The following is a 14913-nucleotide window of genomic DNA, read 5'->3' as shown; positions in this document are numbered from 1 at the left end:
TACACTCGCCGCGCTTCAGCACTCACCGGTTTGTTCTGTGAGCTTGTGTGACCTACCACTTCGCGACTGAGCCACTGCCAGTCTATGAAGATTGTACCAGTGTGTGCACAATTTTATACACCTGTCAGCAACAGGTGCGGCTGAAATAGCCGAATCCACTAATGTCCACATACTTTTGGCCATATAGTGTATCTTGTTATTACCTGAGCAGATCACTGTGAGTCCAGGAGAGAGATCATAACTTCTGGAGCACTCCCTCAGTGAAGACTCAGACCCAGAACATGAAACTCCAAACCCTCTAGTGGTGTTTCCAGGTAGAACTGAAACAGTGGAGCCACAACCTAGCTGTCTACACACTACTGCAGCTACATCCCTCTGGTTCCAGTCAGATCCCACAGTCCTCCACTCTCCCTGGTCGTACCGCTCCACTACACCAGCACAGCGACTGCCTCCTCCCACCAGCCTCACATCATCAGGCTCTGAGAAAAGAAAAGAGAGAGACAGTAATCTTACTATTTTCTCACTAAAACACACCTATATTGTCTCTCATATTCTTCACTCCAGGTGAGAAACAATGTTGATTGAGTGACAAACTGTTTCTTACCTGAGCAGGTGAGTCCAACAGCATTACCAGGTAGGCAGATGTTGTTTTCTCTGTCTGAGGTGTCACAGTCCAGGAGAAGGGACTCTTTGCCTTTACACTGGAACTCTTTATCCCAGGTCTGACCCTCACCTTCTCCATAGAGCCCCCCCTGTAGAGCTGCAGGAGCCCCACAGCCAAGCTCCCCACAGACTACCTCTGCATCCTGCCGGTCAAAGTCAGCTTCACACACTGAGGCCCAGGACTGATCGGACTTCACCTCCACTCTCCCAGAGCAGAGACCAGCTCCATCCACAAGCCGCACAGACTCTGGAGAAAAAGACTTGTTTGAACATTCAATCAGTTTTGTTGATGACACTGTCAAGGACTAAACACAAATATGTTGGATAAAAGATTGTAGTTTGCTATGTTTGATACTGTAAGAGGTAGAAATGGGTTCTTAGTCACTCAGGATAGGGTTGAAAATAATGCAGGCAGGAGACAGGAATAAGTTCACTTCACTTTATAGAAAATAAACAGCTGGACATCCATCAGGCAGCTTATTCTTCAGTACCATCTGAACTACAAGGTCTGATGCTATATGTCAGGGTCAGGCTGGACTGGGCCAAGAGAGGAAAAGGTTACTGGTTATGATGACATCACCGGTGAGAAGTCAGTGATAAAAACATATTCTCTCTCTCATTACTCTTCCCCTACTCATCCCTCCTCTCTTTGTGTCAGTGGTAGTGAGGAGAGACCTTCACTGAGATAACACTCAAATACAAAAGCATTCTGGGATATTTAAGTAGTATTTGATTCCTACTTGACTGAGTGATCTATTTAGTAAAGCAGACTGACAAGATAAACAGTCATCATGAGAGGTGCAGAGGAAGTTGTATGAATGAAGGAAATCAGTTGAATATAATTATAATATCTTGATATTTTCTGAGCAGATCCCTGTCCAGGAAGAAGATAAAGTACATGGCCAAAGTATGTGTTACTCGACAGTGAGTTTTGCAATCAAGCATTATTTTTACGCTCTACGTGGTTCAGCACCCGGCGGTCCGTTCTGTAAGCTTGTGTGACCAAATGCTTCACGGCTGAGCCGTTGTTGCTCCTAGGCGTGCCACATTGAAAGTCACTGAGATCTTCAGTAAGGACATTTAGCTGTCAATGGTTGTCTATGGAGATTGCATGGCTGTGTGCTTGATTTTAAACACCTGTCAGCATTAAGTGTGGCTGAAAAAGCCGAATCCACTAAAGTCCTCTTACGTTTGGCCATATAGTGTATCTTGTTATTACCTGAGCAGATCACTGTGAGTCCAGGAGAGCGATCATAACTTCTGGGACACTCCCTCAGTGACGACTCAGACCCAGAACAGGAAGCTTCAAACCCTCTAGCAGGGTTTCCAGGTGGTACTGAAACAGTGGACCCACAACCCAGCTGTCTACACACTACTGCAGCTATATCCTTCACGTCAGAGAGAGTTCCCACAGTCCTCCACTCTCCCTGGTCGTACCGCTCCACTCCACCAGCACAGCGACTGCCTCCTCCCACCAGCCTCACATCATCAGGCTCTGAGAAAAGAAAAGAGAGAGACAGTAATCTTACTATTTTCTCACTAAAACACACCTATATTGTCTCTCATATTCTTCACTCCAGGTGAGAAACCATGTTGATTGAGTGACAAACTGTTTCTTACCTGAGCAGGTGAGTCCAACAGCATTACCAGGTAGACAGGTGTTGTTTTCTCTGTTTGAGGTGTCACAGTCCAGGAGAAGGGACTCATTGCCTTTACACTGGAACTCTTTATCCGAGGTCTGACCCTCACCTCCTCCATAGAGCCCCCCCTGTAGAGCTGCAGGAGCCCCACAGCCAAGCTCCCCACAGACTACCTCTGCATCCTGCCGGTCAAAGTCAGCTTCACACACTGAGGCCCAGGACTGATCGGACTTCACCTCCACTCTCCCAGAGCAGAGACCAGCTCCATCCACAAGCCGCACAGACTCTGGAGAAAAAGACTTGGTTGAACATTCAATCAGTTTTGTTGATGACACTGTCAAGGACTAAACACAAATATGTTGGATAAAAGGTTGTAGTTTGCTATGTTTGATACTGTAAGAGGTAGAAATGGGTTCTTAGTCACTCAGGATAGGGTTGGGAATAATGCAGGCAGGAGACAGGAATAAGTTCACTTCACTTTATAGAAAATAAACAGCTGGACATCCATCAGGCAGCTTCACTTCAGTACCATCTGAACTACAATGATCTGCCCATGAACATCTCCCATAAACCAATATGACAAACACAAATATAATGTTTAAATACATCTGACATCTCTCCCTCTATTTAAATTAAATAAAAAACACATAAAACATGATACATGGTAATATTGTATAATGTATAAATAAATCTCTCAATATGACCAGTCTCTTACCTGAACAGATCACATGATGATAATATTCACCAAAACAGTAACCAGGTCCTCCTCTGTTGTCACACTGTCTAATAAAATACTCATTTCCACTACATCTACTAGATAGTCTGACTCCTCTTGTGTTATGTTCAAACAGTGGTCCTCTAGATTCAGCTACAACATTCCCACAGTCCAGCTCTCTACACACAACCTTAGCCACCATCATGCTCCACCAACTAGAACATAGACCTGACCACTCTCCTCTGTAGAAGACTTCCACTGTCCCAGAACAGGAAGTGGTCCCATTCACCAGTCTGACTGAGTGTTCAGCTGTAAACAGCAGAGAGGAAAACACAGTGGTGAGGACAGATGATGACTGATTCTGTTATTCTAACAGCAGTAGTGCTTTGTGGTTGACAAGTATTAGTAGTTCCATAAAACACTACTTGTTATTGGGGTTTAGAATGGTTTGTATGGACACATGAATTTCTCCATGTGGGATAATAAAGTTGACTAATATTGAACTGCTATAATCACTGTAGATTTATACTCTACCTACCTGGTGGACTGACGCTTTGAGCCTGGAGATCTGAGGAGAAAGAGAGAGACAGAGGAGAAAGAGAGAGAAAGAGACAGAGAGACAGAGAGAAACAAAGGAGAAAGGGAGGAGTCAGAGGAAGAGAGAGACAGAGGAGAAAGAGAGAGAAAGAGACAGAGAGATAGAGAGAAACAAAGGAGAAAGGGAGGAGTCAGAGGAAGAGAGAGACAGAGGAGAAAGAGAGAGACAGAGGTTAAATGAACATCAACATGACCTTTCATGATGTGATGGGGAAGACAGGCTTATCATGAGGTTTGGCTTCCCTGTAGCTCAGTTGGTAGAGCATGGTGTTTACAACGCTAGGGTTGTGGGTTCAATTCCCACGGGGGACCAATACGGAGAAGAAAAAGAATAGGAAAGAAAAATGTATGAAATGTATGTGTTCACTACTGTAAGTCGCTCTGGATAAGAGCGTCTGCTAAATGACCTAAATGTATGTAAATGTTTCACATGTGTTTGGTTACATAGTGCCCAATGTTCTTCTTAGTCATAAAACAGCAAACATTAAGAGTGTTTACTTATCAGACCCACATATATAATAAATATACTATAATATACTATATTCATATCCTTTTAGTACTCACACATGAATCATATCATGTATGCAGGTCATGTGTTTTTTTGAGCCAGCAGTAAAAACACACTGACAGGACAGTTCCTCTTATGACCACTAAGTGGTAATCTGGTGTCACAGACGCAGGACTTTAGACTAGAAAGAAGAATTGCACCAATTATCTCTCCTTTCTCCTAAAGTGTGCACTTGTTCCCTTCACTGAAATGACTGGTGAACTAAATATGGTGGAAAAACCCACTTGATAACAGAAGGTAGAGTCCTCTGAGTGGAACGGTGGGAGACAAGCAGTACCTCCTCTCCTCTTCTCCTCCTCTCCACTTCACACACTCTCCCCTTCTCCTCTCCTCCCCCTCTCCCCTTCTCCTCTTCTCCCCCTTTCTTCTCCTCCTCTCCTCTCCTTTTCTCCACCTCTCCCCTCTCCTCTCCACTCCCCTCTCTTCACTTCTCCCCATCTCCACTCTCCTCCCCCTCTCCTTCCAACTCTCCTCTCAACTCTCCCCCTTCTACTATTTCTCCCGCTCCTCTTCTCCTCCTCTTCTCCCCTCTCTTCTCCTCTTCTCCTCCTCTTCTCCCCCTCTCTTCTCAACCTCTCCTCTTCTCCCCCTCTCCCACTCTCTTCTCCTCCTCTCTTCTCCTCTTCTCCCGTCTCCTCTCCAATCTCCTTTCCCATCTACTCCCTCTCCTCGCCTATCCCCTCCTGTCTCATCCCCTCTTCTCTACCTTCTTATCCCCTCTCCTCTTCTCACCCTCTCTCCTTCTCCTCTCCTCCCCCCTCCACTCTCCCCTCTCCTCCCCCTCTCCTCTTCTCCCACTCTCTCATCTCCCCCTCTCCTTCTCTTCTCCCCATCTCATCTCCTCTTCTCCCCCCTCTCCTCTTCTCTCCCTCTCCTCTTCTCCCCCCTCTCCTCATTTTCTCCCGAAATTATCCTCTTCTCTTCTCCTCCTCTCTTCTCCTCTTCTCCCCCATTTCATCTCCCCCTCTCCTCTCCTCTTCTACCCCTCTCCTTATCCCCCCTCTCCTCTCCTCTCTCCTCTTCTCCCCCTCTCCTCTTCTCCCCCTTTCTTCTCCTCTTCTCCTCTTCTCCCCCTCTCCTCTTCTCTTCTCCCCCTCTCATTGTCTCCCCCTCTATTCTCCACCCTTCTCTCCTCTTCTCCCCCTCTCTACTCCTCCCCTCTCCTCTTCTCCCCCTTTCCTCTTCTCCCCCTCTCATCTTCTCTTCTCCCCTCTTCTCTTCTCCTATCCTCTCCTCTCCCATCTCCCCTTCTCACCCTCTCCTCTTCTCTTCTCCCCTCTTCTCTTCTCCCCCCTCTCTTCTCTACTTCTCCCCCTCTCCTCTCCTCCCCCCTCTCTGCCTCACTCCTCCCCCTCTCCCCTCTTCTCTTCTCCACTTCTCCCCCACTCCTCCCCCTCCCCCTCTCCCCTCTCCTCTTATCCCCACTCTCCTCTACTCCCCTTTTCCCCATCTCCTACCCCCTCTCCTCTCCTCCCCCTCTCCTCTCCTCCCCCTCTCCTACCCCCTCTCCTCTCCTCCCCCTCTCCTCTCCTCCCCCGTCTCCTCTCAACTCCTCCCCTTCTCCCCTCTCCTCTCTTCTCCTCTGCCTTTCTTCTCCCCTTCAACCCCTCTCTCTTCTCCTCTCCTCATCCTCTCTCTCCTCTCCTCCCCGTATATTCTCCTGTCCCCCCTCTCCCCTCTCCCCTTCTCCTCTTCTCCTCTTCTCCCCTCCCCTCTCCCCTCTCCTCTTCTCCCCTTCCCCTCTCCTTTTCTCTTCTACTCCCCCTTTCCCCTTCTCCCCCTCTCCTCTTCTCTCCCTTTAGACTACTCCCAAATCCTCCTCTCCTTTTCTCCAATGCTCTTCTCCCCTCTCCTTCCATCTCTCCTCTTCTCCCCCTCTCCTTTCCTTTTCTCCACCTCTTTTCTCCCCCTTCTCCCCTTCTCCCCCTCTCCCTTTCTGAACCTCTCCTCTTCTCCCCTCTCCCCCCCCCCCTCTTCTCTTCTCACACGCTCTTCTCTACTTCTCCCCCCTCTCCTCTCCTCCCCCCTCTCTGCCTCACTCCTCCCCCTCTCCCCTCTCCCCTCTTCTCCACTCCTCTCATCCCCCTCTCCTCTCCAGTCCCCCCTCTCCTCTTATCCCCACTCTCCTCTTCTCCCCTTTTCCCCCTCTCCTAACCCCTCTCCTCTCCTCCCACTCTCCTCTCCTCCCCCGTCTCCTCTCCACACCTCCCCTTCTCCCCTCTCCTCTTTCCTATCTTCTCCTCCCCTCCCCCTCTCCTCTGCCTTTCTTCTCCTCTTCAACCCCTCTCTCTTCTCCTCATCCCCTCTCTCCTCTCCTCCCCATATATTATCCTGTCCCCCCTCTCCCCTTCTCCCCCTCTCTTCTTCTCCCCCTTTCCTCCCCAATCTCCACTCCTCACCCCTCTCCTTTCCTCTCACATCTCTTCACCTCCCTCTAATCTCCTCTCCCCCTTCTTCTCCCCATCCCTTCTCCTCATCTCCCCTTCTCCCCCTCTCCCCTTCTGAACCTCTCCTCTCCTCCCCCTCTATTCTCCTCCTGTCTTCTCTCTTCTTCTCCCCCTCTCCTCTTCTCTTCTGCCCTTCACTTCTCCCCCACTCTTCTCCTCCCCCTCTCCTCTCCTCTTCTCCCACTCTGCTCTTCTCCCCCTCTTCTCTCCCTCTCCTCTTCTCTTCAGTTTGGAACTTGGTAGTGAGTTTAGTGAGTGTTGCAACCGAGGACAGACAATTTTTAAGCGTTCATCACTCTGTGGTCCAGTTCTGTGTGACCTACCACTTCACAGATGAGCCATAAGACTGTTATATAGTTCATTAATGAAATAAAATAGTAGTTAATAGTTCATTAATGGATACCTGGACTGTCTGCACTGACACTACAAACACTCACAATACTACACATGCACACTATATAAACACTCACAATACTACACATACCCACTATATGAAACACTATATAAAACACTCACAATACTACACATACACACTATATAAACACTCACAATACTACACATACACACTATATAAACACTCACAATACTACACATACACACTATATAAAACACTCACAATACTACACATACACACTATATAAACACTCACAATACTACACATACACACTATATAAACACTCACAATACTACACATACACACTATATAAACACTCACAAGACTACACACACACACACACACACACTATATAAACACTTACAATACTAGGCATACACACTACATAACCCCTCACAATACTACACATACACACTACATAACCACTCACAATACTACACATACACAGTATATAACCACTCACAATACTACACATACACAATATATAAACACTCATGAATTACAAAACACTAAACACACACAGTCACACACATTTTACACTCATTATATGCTTTTCCTGCTCTTTTCTTCATGTACATATCTACCTCAAATACGTTATTATTATCTATCCTGATGTCTAGTCACTTTACCCTGCCTTCATGTTCATATCTACCTCAAATACGTTATTATTATCTATCCTGATGTCTAGTCACTTTACCCTGCCTTCATGTACATATCTACCTCAAATACCTCATTATCTATCCTGATGTCTAGTCACTTTACCCTGCCTACATGTACATATCTACCTCAAATACCTTATTATCTATCCTGATGTCTAGTCACTTTACCCTGCCTACATGTACATATCTACCTCAAATACCTTATTATTATCTATCCTGATGCAAACTGTGGAAAGATGAGACTCAGGAACACGATGATGTTCTCCGTTTTGCTCTACGACCCCATAAGCATCGTCTGAAGTCATACAGTCCATCTGCCAACTTCTGTCTGTAGTGTCAGAACCGTTTGGACAACACACTAACATGACCCCACTATGGAAAGGTGAGTCTCTCAGGAACACGTACAGGTTGTTATGATCTAGGACACACTAACATGACCCCACTATGGAAAGGTGAGTCTCTCAGGAACACGTACAGGTTGTTATGATCTAGGACACACTAACATGACCCCACTATGGAAAGGTGAGTCTCTCAGGAACACGTACAGGTTGTTATGATCTAGGACACACTAACATGACCCCACTATGGAAAGGTGAGTCTCTCAGGAACACGTACAGGTTGTTATGATCTAGGACACACTAACATGACCCCACTATGGAAAGGTGAGTCTCTCAGGAACACGTACAGGTTGTTATGATCTAGGACACACTAACATGACCCCACTATGGAAAGGTGAGTCTCTCAGGAACACGTACAGGTTGTTATGACCTAGGACACACTAACATGACCCCACTATGGAAAGGTGAGTCTCTCAGGAACACGTATAGGTTGTTATGATCTAGGACACACTAACATGACCCCACTATGGAAAGGTGAGTCTCTCAGGAACACGTACAGGTTGTTATGATCTAGGACACACTAACATGACCCCACTATGGAAAGGTGAGTCTCTCAGGAACACGTACAGGTTGTTATGATCTAGGACACACTAACATGACCCCACTATGGAAAGGTGAGTCTCTCAGGAACACGTACAGGTTGTTATGATCTAGGACACACTAACATGACCCCACTATGGAAAGGTGAGTCTCTCAGGAACACGTACAGGTTGTTATGATCTAGGACACACTAACATGACCCCACTATGGAAAGGTGAGTCTCTCAGGAACACGTACAGGTTGTTATGATCTAGGACATCCACAAGCTTTACAAGACCCGTCTGAAGGTCTCCTGGTACCAGTTTAACACATTTATGGAAGTATATAAGGAGATAGTTTAGTTCCAAAAATAAGGGGTTAAATACATGTAAAAAATCTCTCTCAGATAAAAAACATGATTTAAAAAAAGAAATAAAAAATCCAAGGTTTAAAAGAAAATTTAACAGTAGGATGAAAGACAGAGGACGCTAAAGTCTCTTCATATCTGGGCTTAACAATAAGATATACGGGTCATTTCTGCTTGGCTGTCAATCAACTGAAAGAGAAAGCGAGAAGGACTTTTTGAGCTATCAAAAGACAAATTCAAATTGACATACCAATTTCAACCTGGCACAAAATATTAAAATCTACAATTGAACCAATTGCCCTTGTGGGAGTGAAGTGTGGGGTCCACTAACCAATCAAGATTTTTTTAAACGGGGCAAACATCCAATTGAAATTCTGCTAAAACATTCTTAGAGTACAGAGAAACAGGCCCAAATAATGCATGTAGGACAGAATTAGACCAATATCCATCACTAATTAATATCCATCACTAATTAATATCCATCACTAATTAATATCCATCACTAATTAATAGCCATCACGAATTAATATCCATTTCTAATAAATACCCATCACTAATTAATATCCATCACTAATTAATACCCATCACTAATTAATATCCATCACTAATTAATATCCATCACTAATTAACACCCATCACTAATTGATACCCATCACTAATAAATATCCATCACTAATAAATATCCATCACTAATTAATATCCATCACTAATTAATACCATCACTAATTAATACCCATCACTACTTAATATCCATCACTAATTAATATCCATCTCTAATTAATACCCATCACTAATTAATATCATCACTAATTAATATCCATCATTAATTAATACCCATCACTAATTAATATCCATCACTAATTAATATCCATCACTAATTAACATCCATCACTAATTAATATCCATCACTAATTAATACCATCACTAATTAATATCCATCACTAATTAATATCCATCACTAATAAATACCCATCACTAATTAATAGCCATGACTAATTAATAGCCATCACTAATTAATACCCATCACTAATTAATATCCAGAAATGAGCCATCAATGTCTATAACCACATAAAAACAAGAGACCACCACTGAAATGCCAAGAGATGAACATAGGTAGAAGGTAACATAGAGAAAAGTCCCTCCATCCAGCTGGTCCTGAAGCTTAGTTCAGAAACCACTACTAACCCAACAAATCCTCAGGACAGCACTCAGACAGTCTGGCCCAAACAAATTATAACCAAACAAACATTAAATGATATTAGCTATTGGGAAAACATTACAAATTCTCAATTTGATCTTAAATGCTATTTGGCCCTAAACAGACAGCAAATGATGGCATACATACAGACAATGTACAGACTCAGTGAGCAGAGCCTTGCTATTGAGAAAGGTCACCATAGTCAGAGAGAAGACAGGCTATGTGCTCACTGCAACAAAATGAGGTGGAAACTGAGCTGCACTTCCTAACCTCCAGCCAAATGTACACCGATATAAAATACACATATTTCCCTCAGATTACAAGGACCCCAAAATAATTTGAAAACAAGTATAATATTGACAAGCTCCCCTATCTGTTGGGTGAAATACCACAGTGTGCAATCATGGCAGCAGACTGTGTGACCTGTTGTGATGAGAACAGGGTAACCAGTGGAGAACAAACACCACAGTAAATAAAACCTAGGACTAGATTTATCACTTAAGTTCATTTCCCTTGACATTTGTACTTCTACTTTTTTTCACACAGCTCACGCTCTCCTACACACACCAGCTGGCTGAGAGGGCCTTAGTGTAGCCAGCTGGCTGAGAGGGCCCTAGTGGAGCCAGCTGGCTGAAAGGGCCCTAGTGGAGCCGGCTGGCTCAGAGGGCCCTAGTGGAGCCGGATGGATGAGAGGGCCCAAGTAGAAAGAGCTGGCTGAGAGGGCCCTAGTGGAGACGGCTGGCTGAGAGGTCCCTAGTGGAGCCGGCTGGCTGAGGTGGCCTCCTTGGAGCTGGCTGGCTGAAAGGGCCCTAGTGAAGCCTGCTGGCTTAGAGGGCCCTAGTGCAGCCGGCTGGCTGAGAGGGCCCTAGTGCAGCAAGCTGGCTGAGAGGGCCCTAGTGGAGCCGGCTGGCTGAGAGGACCCGAGTGGAGCAGGCTGGCTGAGATGGCAAAATTGGTCTATGGTGGCAAAATTTCTGTTATGTTTATCTAGTGTATCTATGTATTTAACTAAAGTCACATGATGTACTGATGAGACCTGCTCCCTCTGCTAGAACACTTCCCCTTTGTCTACATGACTGACTCATGGTTCTGGACTTACAGCCAAATGCTGTTTCTCCATATCTTGTTATTTAGCAGTAGACTGAACTAAGCTGTGAGAGATGAACAGGACAAATGGTTGTTGTTCCTTTGAGAAACAGTGTTGAGGCATTGAGCACTGAGAAATGGTGTGACATTTCTCAACAAGACCTCACCACAAAAGCCACAATGTGGAAATGTGGACCTCTCTCTGCAGATGAGATTATATATAATTTAAAACATTTCCTTTCATCTGTTTTGATTTTCTCAATCGTTCAGTTCCATCGGTCAAGGTCAAGCTGAGCTGAGCCAATAGTGGAAAAGGTTACTGGTTATGATGACATCACTGGTGAGAAGTCAGTAATGAAAAGATATTGAGTTGACTGTATGTTAGTCTGTCAGCCCTATCTCTGTTGACATCTCCCTCTCTCTCCCCACCCCCTCCTCTCGCTCGTTCTCAATTCAATTCATTTCAAGCGGCTTTATTGGCATGGGAAACATATGTTAACGTTGCCAATGCAAGTTAACTAGTTAATATACAAAAGTGAAATCAACAATAAAAATTAACAGTAAACATTACACTCACAGAAGTTCCAAAAGAATAAAGACATTTCAAATGTCATATTATGTATACATACAGTGTTGTAACGATGTGCAAATGGTTAAAGTACAAAAGGGAAAATAAACAAATATGGGTTGTATTTACAATGGTGTTTGTTCTTCACTGGTTGCCCTTTTCTTGTGGCAACAGATCACACATCTTGCTGCTGTGATGGTACTGTGGTATTTCACCCAGTACATATGGGAGTTTATCAAAATCGGGTTTGTTTTCGATTTATTTTTTGGATCTGTGTAATCTGAAGGAAATATGTGTCTCTAATACGGTCCTCTCTCTCTCTTCCTGACATGTAGCATCAGGCCTGTTGATCTTGACTCAGGTCACAGACCTCTAGCATTTACACTCCCCCCTCCTGATCTAACATAAGACCAATTTAAAATACACTGCTCAAAAAAATAAAGGGAACACTAAAATAACACATCCTAGATCTGAATGAATGAGATACTCTTATTAAATACTTTTTTCTTTACATGTGCTGACAACAAAATCACACAAAAACAATCAATGGAAATCCAATTTATCAACCCATGGAGGTCTGGATTTGGAGTCACACTCAAAATTAAAGTGGAAAACCACACTACAGGCTGATCCAACTTTGATGTAATGTCCTTAAAACAAGTCAAAATGAGGCTCAGTAGTGTGTGGGGCCTCCACGTGCCTGTATGACCTCCCTACAACGCCTGGGCATGCTCCTGATGAGGTGGCGGATGGTCTCCTGAGGGATCTCCTCCCAGACCTGGACTAAAGCATCCGCCAACTCCTGGACAGTCTGTGGTGCAACGTGGCGTTGGTGGATGGAGCGAGACATGATGTCCCAGATGTGCTCAATTGAATTCAGGTCTGGGGAACGGGCGGGCCAGTCCATAGCATCAATGCCTTCCTCTTGCAGGAACTGCTGACACACTCCAGCCACATGAGGTCTAGCATTGTCTTGCAATAGGAGGAACCCAGGGCCAACCGCACCAGCATATGGTCTCACAAGGGGTCTGAGGATCTCATCTCGGTACCTAATGGCAGTCAGGCTACCTCTGGCGAGCACATGGAGGGCTGTGCGGCCCCCCAAAGAAATGCCACCCCACACCATGACTGACCCACCACCAAACCGGTCATGCTGGAGGATGTTGCAGGCAGCAGAACGTTCTCCACGGCGTCTCCAGACTCTGTCACGTCTGTCACATGTGCTCAGTGTGAACCTGCTTTCATCTGTGAAGAGCACAGGGCGCCAGTGCCGAATTTGCCAATCTTGGTGTTCTCTGGCAAATGCCAAACGTCCTGAACGGTGTTGGGCTGTAAGCACAACCCCCACCTGTGGACGTCGGGCCCTCATACCACCCTCATGGAGTCTGTTTCTGACCATTTGAGCAGACACATGCACATTTGTGGCTTGCTGGAGGTAATTTTGCAGGGCTCTGGCAGTGCTCCTCCTGCTCCTCCTTGCACAAAGGCGGAGGTAGCGGTCCTGCTGCTGGGATGTTGCCCTCCTACCGCCTCCTCCACGTCTCCTGATGTACTGGCCTGTCGCCTGGGAGCGCCTCCATGCTCTGGACACTACGCTGACAGACACAGCAAACCTTCTTGCCACAGCTCGCATTGATGTGCCATCCTGGATGAGCTGCACTACCAGAGCCACTTGTGTGGGTTGTAGACTCCGTCTCATGATACCACTAGTGTGAAAGCACCGGCAGCATTCAAAAGTGACCAAAACATCTGCCAGGAAGCATAGGAACTGAGAAGTGGTCTGTGGTCACCACGTGCAGAACCACTCCTTTTTTGGGGGTGTCTTGCTAATTGCCTATAATTTCCACCTGTTGTCTATTCCATTTGCACAACAGCATGTGAAATTTATTGTCAATCAGTTGTCATGACGTTGCCCTCTTTGAGTACAGGGAGGACAGTTGACCCCCTCCCCCTTGCACCATCCCCCAACCTACCTCCCCCCACCCAGGCCCTGTGTGAAGGGGTGGTAAAATTCCAGAGGAGAATCTCTTGCCACATGGCCCATAGAGAGACACAGGAAATTCTTCCAACTCACAGAATTGGGGAACCGAACGACATTTATGTTCTGGAGAAGGTATGGAAGATTGGTGAAGAATCCAGCTACGAACTGGTCCGCTTGGTACAATTTTGTGATACTCAGAAGAGACAATATAGCCATATTACCATAAAACTGTTTATATAATAGCCTCAGCTATGGGACTTGCATCCAAATGGTTGTATAGAATGTATTAATAAGGATAAAGCTATTTTGTAATACATTGAGATGCTGTGTACTGATGTTAATGTGATAGAATGTATTTCTGTTCAAAGATTAAATCAGTCATCGGCACACCCCCAGGGACACAGACAGGACCAGGCGTCATGTGACAAGCCTGTTCTATGTTCACTATAAAACCCCACCCTGATTTACTTTCTTCAGACCAGGTCTCCACTCCATTACGAGTTGGCCAATAGGTTTGACCATCCAATTCCTCTACTGAAAGTGAACTACACCACGTGGTTAACTTTTAGACTATCGATACCGACAGAATAAGAACAAGTCTTTGATATTAATTAATAGTCTGCAGCTAGAAATTATATCATTGAACGCGAAGACCGACAAAACATCCATTCTATGACGACGTTAATGAATGTCGCTTTGAAAGATCCATTCTAACCGAGAGAAAGAGAGAGAGAGAGAGAGAGAGAGAGAGAGAGAGAGAGAGAGAGAACTCTCCAACAGAACGACTCTCCAACAAGGATCCCGACGACACACTGAGCGTAAATATATATTGATTGCAATTGTTCCCGAATGAGTGAGCGTTCATGTGCAAAGGATTAGCATATCAATTGTTAATATTAATGAACCCTGTGTGCCTCCTCAGCTGACCTTTTATAACCCTTTGTTTAACAGGCTGCCATGCCTGTTTAGCCCACTAGGGCACATTACTCTACCAATTCTTTGTGACGATAATTACTGTTTGTATGCTTTCTGTGAATTACTTAGTTTAGTAAATAAATGATTTTAAGACAATTGATGTATGGATGACTCTTAGTAAAGGCTGGGTTCGTGCAG

The 14913-nt window shown here is 45.1% G+C and overlaps 1 protein-coding gene across 2 annotated transcripts in view; it reads right to left on the bottom strand.

The window, feature by feature from the left end:
- Positions 1 to 14913, bottom strand: part of LOC115187367 (deleted in malignant brain tumors 1 protein) — a 124390-nt gene that overhangs the window by 94917 nt on the left and 14560 nt on the right. For both annotated transcript variants that reach the window (XM_029746436.1, XM_029746435.1), the window contains exons 2-7: positions 3557 to 3586; positions 3019 to 3327; positions 2284 to 2589; positions 1883 to 2158; positions 605 to 910; positions 204 to 479 (exon numbers count right to left, since the gene is read on the bottom strand). In XM_029746436.1, coding sequence (XP_029602296.1) covers positions 204 to 479; positions 605 to 910; positions 1883 to 2158; positions 2284 to 2589; positions 3019 to 3327; positions 3557 to 3586 — 1503 coding nt within the window. The remainder of the gene's footprint in view (positions 1 to 203; positions 480 to 604; positions 911 to 1882; positions 2159 to 2283; positions 2590 to 3018; positions 3328 to 3556; positions 3587 to 14913) is intronic.

The sequence above is a fragment of the Salmo trutta genome, unplaced genomic scaffold (assembly GCF_901001165.1).
Source record: "Salmo trutta unplaced genomic scaffold, fSalTru1.1, whole genome shotgun sequence".
NCBI lineage: Eukaryota > Metazoa > Chordata > Actinopteri > Salmoniformes > Salmonidae > Salmo > Salmo trutta.
Note: the sequence above shows the minus strand (reverse complement) of the source record. Positions and strands in the feature narration are given on the sequence as shown.